This window comes from Brassica napus, chromosome C2 (genome assembly GCF_020379485.1).
Source record: "Brassica napus cultivar Da-Ae chromosome C2, Da-Ae, whole genome shotgun sequence".
Lineage (NCBI taxonomy): Eukaryota > Viridiplantae > Streptophyta > Magnoliopsida > Brassicales > Brassicaceae > Brassica > Brassica napus.
In genome coordinates this window covers 21,765,438-21,784,677 of record NC_063445.1, presented here as the reverse complement: position 1 = coordinate 21,784,677, position 19,240 = coordinate 21,765,438, and the positions used below count along the sequence as shown (strand labels likewise).

The 19,240-nt window shown below is 34.5% G+C and overlaps 2 protein-coding genes across 2 annotated transcripts; both read right to left on the bottom strand.

Moving 5' to 3' along the window:
* Positions 1-1,002: 1,002 nt before the first annotated feature.
* Positions 1,003-8,066, bottom strand: LOC106394972 (putative 1-phosphatidylinositol-3-phosphate 5-kinase FAB1C). Its single transcript, XM_013835519.3, has 9 exons — positions 6,282-8,066; positions 5,489-6,202; positions 5,258-5,411; positions 3,751-5,054; positions 3,544-3,670; positions 3,282-3,446; positions 1,937-3,196; positions 1,587-1,853; positions 1,003-1,501 (listed from the first exon to the last, which is right to left on the bottom strand). Exons 1-9 carry the CDS (start codon positions 6,668-6,670, stop codon positions 1,247-1,249), a joined length of 4,635 nt encoding a protein of 1,544 aa, XP_013690973.2. The 5' UTR covers positions 6,671-8,066; the 3' UTR covers positions 1,003-1,246.
* Positions 8,067-17,769: 9,703 nt separating this feature from the next.
* LOC125582245 lies at positions 17,770-18,990 on the bottom strand. Its single transcript, XM_048748839.1, has 2 exons — positions 18,926-18,990; positions 17,770-18,712 (listed from the first exon to the last, which is right to left on the bottom strand). Exons 1-2 carry the CDS (start codon positions 18,988-18,990, stop codon positions 17,770-17,772), a joined length of 1,008 nt encoding a protein of 335 aa, XP_048604796.1.
* Positions 18,991-19,240: the final 250 nt, after the last annotated feature.

The window sequence follows — 19,240 nt, the reverse complement described above, 5'->3', positions numbered from 1 at the left end:
AAATATAAGTTCTTAAAAAAATGATTTTCATAGCCAATCTATTTTCAGTTTAACTTTTGAATTGTACCTTTAAATTATTTTCTTGAAGCATGATTGGTAAATTAGATTAGTTGTGAAAAAGTATGGAAAGCATTCAGAGTACTTACCAATCACCTTTGAAAACTATTATATTTTTTCAACATTTATAAAATTTCAGAAAAATACTCAATAAGAAATTATCTTTTTACCTATTATCAAGGTATTTACAAAAGAAAATATTTATTGTATCTAACTTTTTTAAATTTGAAAAAAAATTTCAGCAACCCCATTTTATTTTTCATGCATACTTCTAGAAAGTTTAGTTTACTTGGTAAGAACTTAAACTATTAGCCACTAATTATACAATACGAATCAGAAAGATATAATGAACAGATGAATTACGAAATCAAAATTTAAAATGATTGAGATTTTAACCTTTTTTTTACTGTGATAATAAAATATATTTTATAATTATTTCTGTTTGCATTCTAATAATTAAATTTTATTTTAGTAATTTATATTTATCATAGTTTCCAGTATATACTATATCTTTAAATATACTAACATACTATTTTAAAGTTAATGAAAATAAACCCGGGCGTAGCCTGGGAAAGGCTCTAGTATATATAAAGATGAGTCAGAATGTCCTAAATGCAAAATGTTAATTTTTTAAGCAAAAATGTACAACCATAATGATATATAGATTTTCCATGTGTATAATCTAGGGTAGGAGATACATATTCTATCCACCAAACTTAATTTAACATTAAAATTAGTTCACACAAAGTTAGTTTAATGAAGATGATCGGAGCAAGTTTGAATATATAAAACACAATTCAGACGAGAGATGCTGAGCTTGTTATCGTCTCACATGTATTACACATCCTTATCTCTGTAACATTACCATTGATGTTTGTCATCTAATAATAATATCAAAACTCTGAAAATATGAGACCAATTACAGAGAAAAAAATAAAACAAAAATGGCAAATCATTAGTATTTCTTTTCTTTCAAGTTGTGTGGCATAAGTTTAGCCGATAAATACAATATACAATTCTCCATACTCAGAGAAGCCAACACACACACACCAAACACAAACAATAAAAGATCAAATCAATCAGTCAGGTCCCAACCTGTATTTGTTGTATCAGTCTGTTAAACCAATTCCCCTTTGTTATTGTAGAATAACAAAAGAATGATGAAAAATGATTCACTCTTTCACTTTAATCAAGAGGTCCACTGCTCAGGAACAGTGAGGAAGTAAGTGGTCATGGCCTTTCTAAACCTTTTCTTGTACTGTTTTGGTGACACTATTGTTGGAGAGGCGTTTTTGGGTCCACCCAAAATGCCTGAAGCTTTAACCCAAGTCTCAAGGTGCTTGTCCCATGTGTACTGTCTCATGAAGTCAATAATCCCAAGAACCAGCTCTTTACGCTCTTCATCAAACCCAACCAGCAATGAATAGTCCATTACATCCACAGACTATACAAAAAAAGTAAATAAATTAATCAAAACATTATAAGAACAATGAACTTTGTGTTTGGCAAGTAGTGTAATAATCACTTACAGCTAAGAAGTTTGTGTCATTCCATATAGCTCTTTCTAGGCTTCTCTTGGCCTTGCTCCCTAGGAATATAGGTTCTGTCCGAAGTGTCTCAAGCAGGTTCATGTCTAGCAAAACTTTGTCTTTTCCAGATGTGTTTGGATTGTACCGTGACCGTGCAGATCCCTTGAGGTCATAGATCCTAGAGATCTTTCTGTTGTAGAAGAGATTCTCCATCACCATCAAATCCATTTTTGTTTCTTTACCACCTTTAGAGTGTTTAATTGAGACCTGCACACACCATAGATAGCATTCAATCTAAAGTACTCCACTTCAAAACCAAAAGCTTTGTCCCAAAAGTACTGAGAACTAACCTGGTAGATACCGAGGATCTTAGCAAGACAAGTAGGGCTCCCGGAGCTGAGAGACTCCTTCATGTACTTGAAGTACTCAGGTGCAAAATCCTCAAAAGAATCCAGCTCTGTCTTGACAACTTGTTTTATGATGAACCTCTCGTCTAATGACTTGGCAAAGTAAACATTACTCTTCCCTCCCTGCGCAGACCATCTCTGACACCGGCTCAAGGACCTCACAAAATCCACTTCGCTCGGACAGCAAGTCTTCCTCAGAGTGTCAAACTGCGTTGCGAAGTAACACGTCACAGAGAACTTCACTTTACCTTCAGCTGCACCAGAGCGGTCGCTGAAAGAGATAGTCAGATGAGGAGACTTCTTATCATCTTGAGAAGATCCATACACAGCATGGTGAATGTAATCAACATCCATAGCCCCTAGAGAACGCCAAGTAGAGAATGTAGAAGAAGGTTCAGACTCTCTGTTACTCCTAGGGATGCCTCTCTTAACAACCCACTCTTTATACTCCTTGGAGTTGAGAGCATATGATACAACACTTGCAGGATCATCATCGTACACAGGAATCACTATATCGTTTAGGCCACGTTGAGGGATCAGCATCCTAGCTCCATCAGCCATTTGAGAAGCTGAGGAGATGTATGTAGGCGCTGAACCAACGATAAGATCCAGCTTCTGTACTTCCAGTGGTAACATTTGTGAGTAAGTCCTCATCACGTTAGAGACAGGGTCCCTCACCATGTTCCTGTACTCGCCTGAAGCGTGGAAAGATCTGAGTGTGTTGAGATACAAAGAAGATGGTGGCAAACCTTTTTGGATCCTTTCTTGAAACCGTATAGCTGAATCAAAAGACTGCACTCTAATTGGCCTGGCGAGTCTCTTGAGGGGAGACTTAGCATCTGCCTCACTATGAAACGAGCCTAACCATGCTGAATCTATCCTCTCAGACAGGGAGGAGCCAGGGGAGAGGAGCTTGTTCGGATATTTATTGTCATCATTAGCTTCTGCATCAGAATGGGCGTTTCCTTCCCTCCCATCTGAACCTTCCTGTGGTCTCTGGTCAGTCTTTGGAGGCTCATGCATCTCCAGACTCCTAGAAGCATTGTCATCACTAGCTTTCTTGAGTTGAGTGTTCAACAAGAAAAGCTGATGATCCCAAGCGTGAGAACCAATCATGAGTGCCCTCCTCAGTCTATTCAGCTCAAGAATGTCCAAACTTCCATGACTTTGCAGATTTTCCACAAAAACAGGCTGAAACGCATCCTGTTCAGGGTGAGGAAGATTCCATCAAATACAAACTCAACAAGAATCAAGAAAAGGAAACAAAAGAAGCAGGAGTGTTTCTCACATTGTATTCATCTTTCTCCTTCACGAGTTGATCTTTTAGCCCCATTATGCGGCTCTGCAGATCAGAGGCTTCAGGCTGTTCAGGTTCTAGTAAACTGCTCTTCTCTTCTATGCGGTTGAGCATACCAGATATCTCAGCATACATAGTCCTCATCTTACCCATTAGCTGTAGAATGCACCAAACATAAAGTATATAAGCTTTACCATTTGCATATTACGAAACCTGAAGCAAAATGGTCCTGAAAATGTTTCTTGAAACCAACCTCTGCTGCCTCTGTCCTTATCCACTCAGGCTGAGGATGGCTGTTAAACTCAAGCATTGATGGAGGAAGGAAGACAGTAAGTATATTGATAGGAGAGTATCTAAAGAAAGCTACCATGTTCCCAAATCTGCACAACAATAAAAACATAATTACTTAATTAGTATTGTAATAACTATAGAGAATGAGATTATGTTATAGAGTTTTTACCCATAGAATCTAAGGCAGTCTCTCTGAAGGGAATGGCCACAGGATGCAACACGGTTCGCAGTTGCATGATTAGAGAAGCTAAGCTCTAAAAACTTCCCAAAAGACAGTCCCCACGCAGCATCAGACATAACTACTCTACGAGTAGCAGGTGGGACACCATCTACATGCGCACATCTTAAGCAGCGATGCCACATCCATATCTTCCCATCTTGTTCACCGGGAAGCTTCATGGATGAGTGACGTCTAACGTTGATGGTAAGGTTCCCATTCTGGTGAGAGTAGCAGAGGACATGAGCATCAACCACCTCCTTACACGTTCTACAACTTGATGTCTGGTCGAAGAGATCATCTTTCAGGTATTTTCCGAGAGGTTTATCAAAGGATCCATAGAACTTGATCCTCAAGAGTCTTGACCGTTCACATACTGATTCTTTCAAAACACAGCGGCTTGAAAACGAGACCAAGATGCTCTGATGAGAGTCTGCAGCAGAGAAATATTCACTAGAAACATCATCTTCATCTAATGTCTCATGTTGTGGCAGGATCTCCTCTTCACCTCTAACATCTTGAGTAGATGTTTCAGGGACTTCTCCACCATACTCATTCATGGCAACTTCATAAGATGATGGGAGTATCAGACTTGGATCAAAATCTTCACATAAAGATTCAGACACCTCATGCTCTGGCATCAGTTCTGTGTTTTCAGCTGTATCAGTTAAAGCATGGAGGTCTTTCTCTGTAGGAGAATGAGTCACTAGAGAAATGCCATCATCAACAATTCTCCTTTCAGAAGCTGACCTCACCATCCCTGGTTGCTTAAGCCTAATCTTAGGCAGAGAAGCACCTTCATCCGCAAGGAATGAAGTCTCCAATGACAAGTGATAAGCTGCAAAAACAGCGTACTGAATAACATGCTTAACCTTCTTCAGCTCTTCACGGCAACTTCCCTTAAGCACAACCGTGCAACCTAGGCGCTTAGGACACCCTTCAAAGTACATCAGTGTCCTTGAAGGCTTCCTGTTGGACTGAGTCCCAGCTTCATGTTGTTCCAACACTTTCTCTGTCCGGAAGAGCTCACAGTGTCCCAACCTAGCAGTGGAGATACTATCTACAGAAGGGCATACAACAGCACCGGTGCAACGAGCTATTTGGTCTAGCAATGACCTCTTCACATTGAGCACCAATGAAATATCCTTCTCTAGAAGATACTGCTGAGCATATGAAGATACACTCTTCTCTACTAGCAGAACATTAGGATGAAGTGAATCTATTCTTGCTATAATCGCCTTGAGATGATCATTCTCCTGTCCCCCCCACACACAAAAAATTATTAAGATGAGTTCAGTGTCATGAATCAAAGATTATAAGGAAGAGCAGGGCCGGTCCTGGAAAAAGCCCAATGCATTCGCCAATGCCCCCAAATATTTAGAAGAAAATTATTGAAATCTTTACTAAATCGGCTACAGCCCCCAAAATCTCAAGGCCGGAAGAGTAGCCAAAGACTAACCTGTTGGAGAAGAGTGTTGAAGGAAGCTAACTGGCCAGCAACTCTCTGATACTCAAGAGAGCCAGCTAAAAGAAGCACCCTTGGATGTTTGTACTGAGAAGTCATTCTCTTGTGTGTTATGTTCTTGCTACACACTATTCCCCGGACAAGGATACTGCAGAAAACAAAGGTGTGTTCAGTAAGAAGAAGAACATCAGTAAATGAAAAGAGTTTCTAAGAGAAAACCTATACCTTTCATTTTGATTCCCTGATGCTACACATTTGATCTTGACATAGTTCCCTGGATCCATACTACCTCCTTCACGAGTATCAGGCTTTACAAAATTAGCAGCCTGCCATGCCAAAGCAGTGACAATATCAAGCCAGTTACCAGCACTGCCATCATCATCATCACAAGGAGTAAGCTCCTCCCCACGTAATAGCTCTGCAACAAGAGCTCTGAAATGGTCATGCACCACCGTTCTAAAAGGTTCATTACTGTTCTCTCCAAGCTTCTCTCTAGAGAAGCTACTACTCAATGAAAACTCGGCAGCAGAGTCCCCAACATCATCCTCATCATCATCATCATACGCAAAGTAGTTACTACTCTCAGCATCATCATTCTCATCTTCAGGAGGTGGAGGGTACCAGATGCGGCCGTTGTTCTCAAAATCCAACGGTTGTTGCAACGTATCTACCTCCTCTTCTGGTTCCATGCCCCCCTGAACTGGCTTGGCTCTAGGGCTAAGGTCTTTGGCGTGCTGTACAAAGCGCCCAAGAGGACTAAAATTGTTCCTTAATGGACTGTCATGAGGACTGGAACCAGCAGAAGATTTACAACTAAAATGCTCATGTCTAGCACTAACACTACCCGAATCTATATCTGAACTGTCCTGATAGTATTCACTAGAAGGGCTTAGAAACTGCTTATTACCACAGCTTCTACTTCCTTCTTCTTCCTCTCCCCTGCAAAACACACACAACATAATAAGACACAACAAACTCCAAAGATGTGTTGCAATAAAAGGTCAACAATCACTTTTACCTGCTAGGATAGCAACGAATAGAAGCAATGTTCCTGCAATCTAGGAAAGATGGAGGATCAGGGCTATCACGAGGGTGAACCTTATCATATCCTTTTTCTCTTAACTCAAGAACCTCACCATCACATTCTCTGCAAAGCTTCTTGTAATCTTCTTGTCTATCGGATTCAGAGTAGCAGCTCTTGCACCATAAACGGTCACAGCTGAGGCAATAGTAACCGCCGTGGTGGAGGTTGGCTCCTCCACAGTCATTGCACATTTTGGAGACAATAGGCATGGTTTCAAAGTGTTGAGAAGAAGAGTAGCACAAAGAAGAATCGCTTGGATCAGAAGTTATCCAAGACCTAACCTTAACAATCAGATCTAGGAGTGAACCATCAGGTATTCCCATAAACAAATCAAAATATTCTTACTTACGAGAAGAAAAAAACCCTCCTCTCTCTGATATTCTCTCCTCAGATTTTTTAATGAAGAAAATAAAAAGGAATTAAAACTCTTTGAAATTTTTTCTGTAAGAAAGTTCAAAAAAAAAAAAGAAAAATCTCCCACAACAAAAAATGGTGGGTAGAATTGAATGAGAAACAGATTCTTTATTTGTTTTTTTTTGGCAAGCAAGAACAAACCCTAGATCAAGAACCCTCTATTAAGTAATTATGGACCAAGAAACAGATCTGATACCAACAACAAGAAGATTCTTGACTTTCTCTTTGATCACAAAAGAAAAAAACAAGAAAGAGTGAAACTGAAGGAGGAAGAAGATTAAAGATTGGGCAAGATGAGAATCAAAAGGAGGAAGAGGAGAAGTACAGAGAAGGTTCCTTTTCTACAGAACTGAGCTCGCATCTCGAGAACCCTTGAGAGAGAGATTGATTTTTGTTCTTCTTCTCCACTAACAACAACATCAAAACACTAGTTCTTTCTCTTTCTGCTTTTTTTTTTTTTTTTTTTGCTATTAGAGAAGAATGATGATACAGAGCTACGGAAGATTTGTAGAGAGACGCGATTCCTTATACTGCTCCGCCATTAACTATTCTCACCTTTTTCTCTCTCCTCTTTCTCTCTCTTCTTTATATTTTTTTTAATTTACTTATCCTATTTTGTAATTCCAACTAGGGTTTATACCATTTTTTAATTAAAACAACTGTGATCTGATTTGTACAGATTGATTTTATTTAAATTAAATTATAAAATAAAAAACATGACAGAGACCTTAAACTGGTTTTTTCTTTTATTTGGACAAGGCAGAGACTCCTCTGTCTTCAAGGTTCCGTTTTCAATTGGTCACCAACGGCGTTTTCTTTCTTTTTCTTTTTTCGTCAACTTTTAATATTTATAATAAACCTTTTTGGTGAGCTTTCAATTAAATTAAATTTCTTTTCTCAAATATTCACGTTTCGTTTTTTTTGTTTCTTTTGTTTTAATTATTCTCTTCCTTGTTTTTGATTTAATACACACTTTTTCCAACACACAAATTACCTATTTAATGCTCATATTAAATACAAAAGATTCATAGTATTCCTAAACTTTTAAATCTTTAATAAACGTGTGTATCTTGTCTGAACAATTAGTCAAAATTCTACTTAATTGTTGTATCTGTATCGATAGCAAAATAATATACATGTGGAAAGGATAACAAAGATTATGAATCGAATAATGATTACGGATACGCTTTTCAGCAAAAGAAACACATATAATTGGAGAATGAGAAGATAACGATGATGTAATTATATATAATTGTACTAATTTTATAAGATTGATGTAAAAATGTAAATTAGAATACTTTGTGTACTAACTTTGACTAGGCTCCGAGTCATTAATAGGCTAATTAGCAGAAGAATCTGGATTATTTGTGTGTGTAATTATTAATTAACTTGACTAATTAGTTAACAACTTAAAACAGTTGTCTGTTAGTGGTGGTAGGGGTTAATACGGGAAGGTGTGGTTAATGCGTATGTAGGTTTGGATTGAAGTCTTTATTTTATTTATAAATAAAAGGTAAATATATAAGTTAAAATAAAATTCCAGTGGATGATGAAGAAGGTAAGTTTCTTACTTCTTTTGAGATTCATATCCCACCGCCACGCGCTGATGACATGTGACGTGTAAATTACACGCCGTTGACAAAAGGCAATATATAGGAGTAAAATAGAACCATCCGTTTGTGTGTATAAAGCTTTTAGGTGGGTCAAGCTGCAGAATTGATCCATAACTCACCCGTTTAATTCACTTTTATTATTATGCCTTCTCTTTTTTTCTTTTTTCTTTTTTTTATTATGCCTCCTCTTTACGTATTTAATTAACTTTATATACAGTGAAACCTCTATAAATTAATAATGTTGGAATTACACCAAAACTATAAATTTTTTTATTAATTTATAGAGATATTAATTTATCGATATACTAATTGAATTAAAAACTTAATTTGAAACTATAAAATTATATTATTTTATAGAAATTTTTAGTGTATATTAATTTATAGAGTATTAATTTAAAGAGATTATACTGATTTAGTTAACCTTATATAATTTCATCCATTTTTCATATTTATTTCATTTGTCTTCTCTTAGATAACAAATCTTTTAAGAGATATGTAAAGTATTTTTAAAAAATGTAACTGAAAATTATTTTGTGACAAATGATGAAATATGTGATTTTGAACTAATTCTCAAAACTGTAGATTAAAAATTGGTATAATTACTTGTCTACAAATTTATATATGTAAATCTATCGGAATTATTTAATAACAATTTACCAACAAATTACCTGAAAATTTCATATTAGAACACCATTTTTCATAGATATTTTAGATTATTTTATCATGATTAAGAAGTGTTTATTGAAAATAATTTTATTTTCTTCATGTGTGTTCATGCGAATGACTAATAGTGCAAATAACTAATAGTTTATTAGTGAACATAATTATATTCAAACATCTGAGAAAGATGGATAGCTGAAAATTTACTAAACATAAGCAAAAAGAAATTCAGATGTTGCATTCGAGGAGAAAAAAACTATGGGATTCTTTTCACATATTTTACATTATTTAAAAAAATAAAAATAAAACTGATATAATCTATAATATATTTGTATTTTTATATATATAAATATATTTAATTGGTAATATATGCAAAAACAACAAAGGAATTTAACCCAAAATATATTAAAATTATAAAAATATAAATACCCAGTTTTTAACAAATGATATTCTTCAAATTGTAAATATGTAAATTTGATATGATTTTTCTTTTAAAAGATAAGTTGTTTTCTTTAAACATATTTTGAAAAGGTGGGTGAGAAGCCACCATCTTATTTTGGTTGTCGGATCTTTTTATATCCTTTTGTTTAAATAAAACTCTGAACTATACATGTTTTTTTGGATATCTAGTTCTAACACCACCACCCCTCCCTCCAAAACATCTCTTAGAACTCCTTAATTTGTGTGCTATGAAAAACTCTTTAATTCACTATAAAACATCATACTGAACCCATAATCACTTCTAGACCAGACCTAAAACTAGACATATCCATTTTGTTTGGTCTACTTGACAAATTAGGTTGTTTCTTTTTTAAAAAAAAAATTTAGGAAAGCTTTTAAATTTTGATTTAAAACAATATATGTGACTCAGATATAATTCTGGTACCCTTTTCATTTTAAATGGTATATAGTTGCAAAACAAAAGTATTAATTATAATTAGTTTACACTTTCGGTTTGACCGTACTTCCAAAATGGACCTCTAGAATTGATGGATCTTTCGTGTTATATGATAATGTCTGCGTCAAATTCAGGGTGCAAAGGGACCCACTTTAGGCTTACCTCTCCAACTCTGCCTCCAATCAACAATCTCTCTATCTTATTGTTTATTTAATTTTGTATAAACCATGCATCGTCATTGTATAAACCAATTGCATACAGTATAAGGTGATGCATATGTTACAAAATATGTTTAAGAGCTAATTTGGTTAAAAAAATGAAAGATTGGGGAAATTAGTAAAATGCCAATAACAGTAAAACATAAGTTAATGTGTCATGGATTGTTGATGTTTAAAGACGATAATGGCCTTTGTAATTAGATAGAAGTAGAACACATCTGACACAATAGATCTTACATGATTTGTTTAAGATTTTATTAGATTTGATAATCTTTTATACATTTTTTATTTATTTTAAACATACATCAACAAACGAAACAAATCTTTTTTTTTAAAAAATTATCCTCGTATCTCTCTCTATCATCGTTTTCTTCTTCTTTTATTTCATCTTCTTTATCCAAAATTTCTTCATCCTTCTAATGATTACACAAACCAAAAAAGATATGTTTTACTGTCATAATCATGTCCCAACAAACATAATCAAGATATTGAAACCCTAAAAATATCAAATCACCGAGCTAGAGCTATCAATCGAAACCTTGAAACGGAAAAACGATGGGGTGGGGGACAATCAACAAGAAGCTACAAAACCAAGAAGGTAATCTTTTTTTAGTTTGAAATATTTAGTTAGATGTGTAAATATAATAGTAGCCTGATAACAACTTTGAGACCAGCTACAACATCTATTAGTTGGAAAATAGTTTTGGAAATATTTATTGGTGATTGGGGTTGCGTTATATACATTGCAAAGGATAATTAACGGTGTTTCTGGTAGGGGTGGGCACTTCAGTTATTTTTTCGGTTCGGTTCGGGTTCGGTTCGGTTAGTTCGGTTCTAGTATTTTTCCAATTGAAATAAACCATGGTTAGTTTGGTTTGGTTCGGTTCGGTTTGTGTTCAATTCGGTGTATATTCGGTTCGGTTTGTATTCGGTTCGGTTTGTTTTTTTGGATCAATTTAATTAGGTTCTTCTTAGTTTAATTTTATAATAGAAATTATGTTCTAAAACATAAATTATGAAAACATAAATTATGTGAACTAAATTCAATATAAAACTGAAACATATTTTTTTTAAAGTCACAAAACGTATATAAGAATTAAAACAAATGAAAGTTAGCTAAAATAAAAAAAACCAACATCATTAGTAATGTCTCTTATATCATTATCAAAAAACATGTAATGAATCATCTTCCATGTGACGTTGTGGAGAAGAACTTTTGTTTTTAATAAAATTTGCTTTAAGTTTTAGATTTAGATTTAATATCCACGTTTACATATACAAAAATATAAATATACAAACTTTTCTATTTTTTTTAAATCAAATATTTTGATGATTACATATTAGGTTAGAAGAATATATGTTAATGAATGAAAAATAGAAAATACGTGATATAATATTAGAATTTTAGCATATTCGTATTACTAATATTTTTAATTTAAATAACTACAAAACACATCGGTTTCTCGGTTCGGTTCGGTTTAAACCGAACTAATCGGGTTGGAAAAATCTTCAACCAGATGGTTTGAAATAGATTTTGGTTCGGGGTGAATCGGTTTCGGTTCGGTTGGTTCGGTTTGACTCGGTTCGGTTCGGTTTTTTTGCCCACCCCTAGTTTCTGGTTGCATTTATAGAGAATGAGTTCTCTTAGTTCTGCCCTATGTAATATACTTTTTCGCTTGGTAGTTGGAAGGAGATGTACACAGCCTTTTAGTTTGTTCAAAATTTGAGAAATATGGTTATACACTATGAGATATTCATTATTTTCATTATTTATATTTGTATTAATTTGTTTTTGATCCCAGGAGAAAGATGGATTGGTACGTCTATGGCGGTGCATTGGTACATATTATCTAAGTAATACTAATGGACAATTAATAAAAAAGATATCCGTGTAAATATAAACTTAGAAGGAAAAATAATGTTATGCGTTCTTTTTACATATTGTAAGTTATGCTCATTGCATTTCTATTTCTTATGATCTCTATAGGGATTGGATTCTAGAACTATGCAAACTACGATCGTCTACTAATGCCAATCCACTCATGTACATCACCTATGTTTTCGGATTGCGGAAGACGGTTATTATAACACTTAACTCGGTCTAGTTTATTTTTAGAAGGTTAAACTTTTTTATAACTGTTGATGGTGTTTGGACATCGGTTACCGTTGTTTTATTGGGTTTGTGAAGATGGTTATGTGATATTTTCGTTTGGTTACATATTGTTTTGCATGGTTAAAATTTCTTGTAACCGTGTATGTAACAAATTAACTTAATATGTATAATTTTGACTGTATATATATATTTCATGTGACAATACAACAAATCAAGAGGATTGAAAACACATGCGCAGACGAAGGTTGTTGACGATATAATGAACATGAATCATGAATTAGAAATAACGAACATTTCCTAAAACGAGGTAAACTTTTTATTTATTATCACAAAGCATTTTAACCATAATTGAAAGCCAAAATCATAAACATTAAATCATAAATCAAAACCCAAAGTTGTAAACCTAACCCTAACCAAATCATAAACTCTAAACCATAACCAAATCATAAACTCTAAACCCTAACTAAATCCTAAACCCTGATTTTTAAACCTAACAGAAACACCTTAGACCCTGACCAATTAATCATAAACCCTTGAAAATTTCATTAAGCCTAAGGCATGATAGATGGAGAAGAAATATAAGTCAATTATTAGATGTTCAATTTCTTAAAAAAAAATTCCGATACCTTTCCAACAAGATTCGGATAATCGGGTTTTGGTTTATCAGAAACCATCGATGAGTTTTTAAGAATTATTTCATAAAAATTTTGAGAACTCATTATGTCGCTTTAATCCGACAAATTCCCAAAAAGCTTGATTACCAATGCTCGAACTCCACAAATCCACTGTCGGAGTAACCTAATAGTTGTTAGAGTGGAGGTTTCATTCTTATAGTGTAAGGGTTACGGTAACCCACGAAAGAAGTTGCATTTCTGGCTATTATAATAGTTAGCCATCTAATAAAGGATTTGGGTGCTACTAATTTTATTAAGAATTTTTATAGAATGTTATATGCAATAAAATGTTTATGTATATGTATTCGCAGGAAATGTCAAATTGTTTGACAACTAATATAATATATACACGGTTAGAAAATGAGTAACTTGGAATAAAAAACTGATTTGTTGGTAATATCAGATTGTTAGACAGTTAATATAATATTTACATGGTTAACAAATCAGTTATATGAGATAAAACTTGTTTTAATTATGTATATCACACTATATATATATATATATATATATATCAGACAGAGACACATTGATGGAGAGTTTCACCGAGATACAGCGGCAGAGAGCTTTAGCAGAGATGCAGTGGCGGAGAAGTTCATCCAAAGGGAGGCATCTTGACCGGAGATGTAGAGACTGAGAAACCCTAGCTTGAATACCTTGAACAATCCTTCAAGTCCGTTTTCAAGCTCTTCTAACCAATGAACATTGAATCCATTCACTTATTACCACTAATCTCTTTATCCTCTTCTTGATCTTCCTTTATCATCGTCACAACGAGTTTCTCTATTTCAGTTTCCATAGCTTCAACCCTGAGACAGTGCCAGAGCTTGGATTTTATTTATTCACTGCCGGAGTACGACATTTTTTTCTTCATAACAACCACTCATCCACACAAAAAAAATATGAAACCAAAAGAACATGGGCATGACATGAAATTTTTTGGAACGATTGTCAAAACGAAGAGAAAAAGATAAAAGGTGATTTGAGCAATTACAAGTTGGAGTAGGTGAGAGAATACAGGAAAGAAAGATTTTGAGATTCAAAAATTTTAAGTGACAAAAAAAAATTAAGTAGATGTAGAATCACTAAAAGATACGAGGATTTGTTCAAAAAAAATATGAATGCAGAGAATAATATCTCATCAAATCTTTAGCAAGATATCACCTATCTAAAATGTAGAGTTCTTTACGTTCATATAGGTGCATCATAGTCCAATAAAAAAGCTAACAGTGTCAAAATAGTAGACTTTGGTATATAGCTAATAACGCATAAGTTCTCTAGTGTATGTTCTAATTTCTCTATGTTTAATTACTTTTTTGTCTATAAGAATTAATTAGTTTTATAAATTATGAAAGGGCAAGATTATGTTTACATTTCACTGCTGATCAAAAATCCTATTTAACTGTTTAGATATTAAAAATAAATCTTCAATGAAGATTGTAATTAATGTAAAAATCAAATACTATTTGAAAGAATGAAAGTTTTCAATACATGTCTTATACACACATACTTGAATAATGCCAGTTTGTATGGGCTGCCATTGTGACATTTCCAAATGAGAACTATTCCTTTTTTCATTGTTGATGTAATCTATTGGCAACTACTGCCATTGTGGCGTGATCTCATTCGGTGTTACATTCCACTAGTGCCGTTGTGCACGGGAGAGATCGGTCGGATATATATTGTTATCTTTTTTATATCACCACTATCACAGACACATAGAGCATCCAAAAATAAATAACTTTGAGTTCTTATGTTTAATTTAAAATATATTTGATCGAACTCATGAGGGCCTGAGTGGACACATTTCATAACCAATCTATAAGGCCACGACCATTACACGATTGTTGTTGTGAAGTCTCAAGAATCATCTCTAGATATAAAAGATACTAATAACTTTTGTGCTCAGTATTTTTTCAAAAAAAAAAAAAAAACTTTTGTGCTCAGTTTTTACGAATAAAAGACTTTCTAGCTATATATATTTTGGCAAAAAATTTGTCAGCTACACAATGTATATACTAATACGGTGGAACCATCCAATGTACGAGAATAAGTTAATAACTACACGACGTTTATGTTAATACATGCCACGTATACGAAGTAAATGATTATATGGTATGAACATCACAATCGGGTTTAATTGATTTTAAAATTAGTTAATGATGTCAATTCATAATATATTAAACTTAATCCAATTAACAAAATCCGACCCGACCTGTGTTCAAAATTCTCGCGAATTTCGTTTCTAGCTTCAGTCAAAGCTTTCTTTTGCCATCCAAAAGCTTCTTCCTCATCAAACCACTGAAGAAAATTTGCATTCACTTCCATGCTAATACAAACGCAAAATTGAGAACTTAGTAAGGAACACTCTAATTCAACATATCAAAAAGCACAATTGTTGCACCTTGTATTGTTCACATCCATAGAACTTTTGACTTGGATTTTTGTATGTCCATGTTTGAGACATCTTCGCGGTAACCCACAATAACAAAGCACATTGCCTTCTCTTGCTTTGCTCCTTCGCTTATGGTTGGATCATGCACCAAATTACATCTTTCTCTCTCTCTTTCTATTTCTCTCTTACAAATCGGATTTTTTAACCCTAAAATTTACGATTTGGCAAAGATAAGTGACATAACTTGAACACGGGTCGAGTTTATGGGTTTGGGACGTGTCGCATTTTGTTAATTGGGTGTAAGTTTAATATATTACAAATTGACTCCATTAACTAATTTTAAAATTAATTAAATCCGATTGTGTGATGTTCCCACCATATAACTATTTACTTCGTATATATGACATGTATTAACATAAATATCGTATAATTATTAACCTATTTTCTTACATTGATGATTTCCACCGTATTAGTTTATACATGGTGTAGCTTGCAAATTTTTTCCATATATTTTCTACCTAATAATAATCATGAACTCGTGGATTATTCCCAATATTCATTATTTAATGTCATTACCCACGGTTTGTGCGCTTGTGTTTAAATTCATTTAATAATGATTCATGTATCTCTAACCGTGCACTTCACTTTTTCCTTTATTTATTTATTTTTTGGCAACAACCTTTATTTTCTCTAAATGGAGATTCTTCTCTTTTTCTTCATGTGCACTAATTATGAGATCTATACATTAATCAAATATAAAATACACAAAAAGACAATAATAAAGAAAAAAATATTTCTATTAGAAAATAATAATAATTCGAACGGTCATAAATTTCAAGCTTCTTATTTAATATAAAAAATAAATTTCTATAAATAATTAGATATGACAAATCGACAAACTCAACGTGGAATCACGCCAGTTTGTTGAAGTCTAGTCTAATTTAATCCTAGTTAATATGGATAGATATGTTACATCATACATGGTCTATACTCCTGTTTAATATTCCAAATTGATCTGATATAATTCCCATCTTCGTCGTTTCCTATAAAGCAAAATGAAAGTTGACAAAGGAAAAAAATAGTTCAATTTGATATGAATTATGTATGCCGAAACAAATGGTATGGCACTGGATCGCGTCACGCATTTTTACAGACGTGAATGCAAAGAGTGGGATAATTATAATGTTCACACCGAATTTAACACGGTACATGCTTTTCTTTTGCCATAGTACATGCTTTTGTAAGTGTGCGTGTAAGAATGTTTGATGAAAAAACAGTTTCAAAAAATAAAGACTATTCGAAGAAAATATTTGAAAATGATAACAACTCTATAGTAATTCATTTATGTGTTATTGCTTTAAAAAATTTTATTAAAAAATGGAAAAACAGAACAAGCGGAATTGTTTTTTTTTTTTTAACCACTAACAAGCGGAATTGTATAAAGTGCTATAAACGGGGAGAAGAATAGAGGAACAAACAGAATTGGAATTTGACTAAACAAGGAAGAAGGGAAAAAGTCATTTTCTTGGGAAATACATCAATTGACAAAAAAAAAACAGTTCGTAGCTATTGGCGTAGTGCCTAATCCTGTAATCCATATAGTCCAAATGTAATTTGTTAAGTTTATTAATAAGAAAAAGGGTATAATTTGGAAATAATAGTAGAAAATTCATGTTGCACACACACGACATTTATTATAAACGGAAAATAAAGCAACACATAGTTTTCTTCAAAAGCACTCAATTTTTATTCTCAAGTCAACTAAAATCTGCTACGTTCGTAGAAAGCTCATTACGACGAGTCGGTAATTACCGTATCACATCAAGTTTACTTTTATTAACTCTGACTTCAGAGAGGAGCACACTAGTTTCTTTGATCTATCATCTATCGAGTGCCCAAAACCTGTAAAAAGTAATGGTTTCACTGACTTTGTTTTTTTTTTTTCTGTGGAAAACTTTTTCACCCAATCTCTTGTTTGGTTATTTGATTATAGTTCCAAACCAAGAAAAACATTTTTAAAGTGGTGTCACTATTGGTGGCATGAATCCAATGGAATTGAAAAAGAAAAGTATTGCTATTGATAGTGGGTGTAGCTTGTGATGTATCAGATTGAAAGGCCCAATAGTTTCTAACAACATTCTTGTAGGCACAATAGCTTTTAACAATATTCTTGTAGGGTAGTTTTAAAATATTTTTGTAGACGTCAATGTATAAAACCAACTAAATTGATTTTTTTTCTTCCAAAACTCTCAAACCGTAAACACTAAACACTAACGATATGACAATAATTTTTCAACACGGTGTGATGTTTTTTTTGCTAAACTGTAAATATCATTAAAATGAAAGTTATAGGTTTATTTTTCATAATCCTAGTTAGTGAAAACCTTGGCAAAAAGAAGATAAAAAACAAGGTTAACACAGTTGAATCGAATGAGTAGACTCATTGGATCCAAAGCTGGATAAGAGAACTGAACTTTTTCCTATGTCTTCTCGCACTGATAACATTGCGGATGTCCCTGTCGATGGTGCTGAACGTCGTCTGCGGAGGGGCGAATCCGTTGTGGTGGTTGGCTGAGTTGCGCTGTCTCCAAGTGTTGTAGATGAGTGATTGAGTGACCAGTTTCTTGAGGATGTTAGGCGCTGCAGAAGTTGAAACTCTGACCCACGACAGGAGCTCAGTCCATGAGATAAAGGGAGCTCGGTTTCGGTCAAGACGCGCGAAGATCAGCCTCCAAAGTGAAATCGTATATGGACAGGAGAGGAAGAGGTGGTCTCGAGACTCCTCATTGTTGTTGCAGAAGCAACAAGCTGTTTGTACATTGAGACCCCAGGAAGACATCCTCACCTTTGTCGGTAACCTGTTGTAGTTTGCAAGCCACATCATGAAAGCTTGTCGCGGGATAGCGCCGGAGAACCAGATTTCCTTAAACCAGTCCTTTGGAGTAGCTCGCGGCCTTAATGCCTCCCAAGTCTTTGAAGAAGAGAATCCCATGATGTCTCTACCATCAACGCACCAATGATATGAATCCTGCTCGTTGAGATGTCTCGGGTTGGTGATGGTAGTCAGATGAATGTGCAACTTTAAGGCGTTATCTGAACGGGGTTGGGATAAAAGCCAACCAGAAGCTGAGCATGCATCTTTGACATGAGCTGAGGTCGGTATTCTCAGGTCCCTCGGTCCATTCGGTCCAAGAAAATTGATGAGTTGATCAAAAGGTGTCCATCTATCGTACCAGAACCAGCTGTTTTCTCCATTGTTGACATTACAGAAGATGAAGCTCTGTGCTAGCGGTCTGAGAGATAGAATAGAGTTCCAAGAAGCAGAGTTAGTGGTTTTAATCTCAAAGAGACCAAAAGCTTTTATTTTGGAGGTGATGGTGCTTCTGCCATTGGACCCATAAGAGCAGGCACAATAGAGGATGTAATGGGGTTCATGGGCTCAAGTTCCTAGGCCCGAATTGATTTAAAAAATTGAAAAATGACTTTAATTCATTGAACCGATCCTTAGTAGTGAACTCGTATGAAGCGGTTCAGACCACGTGTCAATCAGTCACTGCCTTCTCTTTCCTTCTCCACATCCTCTCCTCGTCTCTTACAGAAGCTGGAGTTCGGTAATAAGTCTAGCTTTAGCTTCCTCCACTCTCTCTCCATCTCTTTCCATTGTTTGTCCCCTTCTCTCCTCTCTCCTCATTTCATCAGATTCAATTCTTTCTCCTTTCATCTCAATTCTTCTCTGTTTTTTATTTCTCTTTTGTAACAATCAGAGGAGAATGGTGGTGGTCTGACAAATTGGACCTTATTTCTTGTGTATGTTTATTGAAATCAATATATCTACTTGTGTGTTTCTTCCTCGCAGTGGTGGTGGTCTGAGAACCGGCGCTTCATGTAGTTGGGACCTCGAGAAGATATGT

Excerpts from the sequence above, each read along its gene's own strand:
- LOC125582245 (XM_048748839.1), bottom strand. The coding sequence starts at position 18,990 with ATGGAAAGAGATGGAGAGAGAGTGGAGGAAGCTAAAGCTAGACTTATT. Across the intron at positions 18,713-18,925 it reads ATTACCGAACTCCAGCTTCT|AAGCACCATCACCTCCAAAA; the intron begins GTAAGAGACGAG and ends GTCCAATGGCAG.
- LOC106394972 (XM_013835519.3), bottom strand. The coding sequence starts at position 6,670 with ATGGGAATACCTGATGGTTCACTCCTAGATCTGATTGTTAAGGTTAGG. Across the intron at positions 3,447-3,543 it reads TAAGGACAGAGGCAGCAGAG|CTAATGGGTAAGATGAGGAC; the intron begins GTTGGTTTCAAG and ends TGCATTCTACAG. Across the intron at positions 1,854-1,936 it reads AGATCCTCGGTATCTACCAG|GTCTCAATTAAACACTCTAA; the intron begins GTTAGTTCTCAG and ends TGGTGTGTGCAG.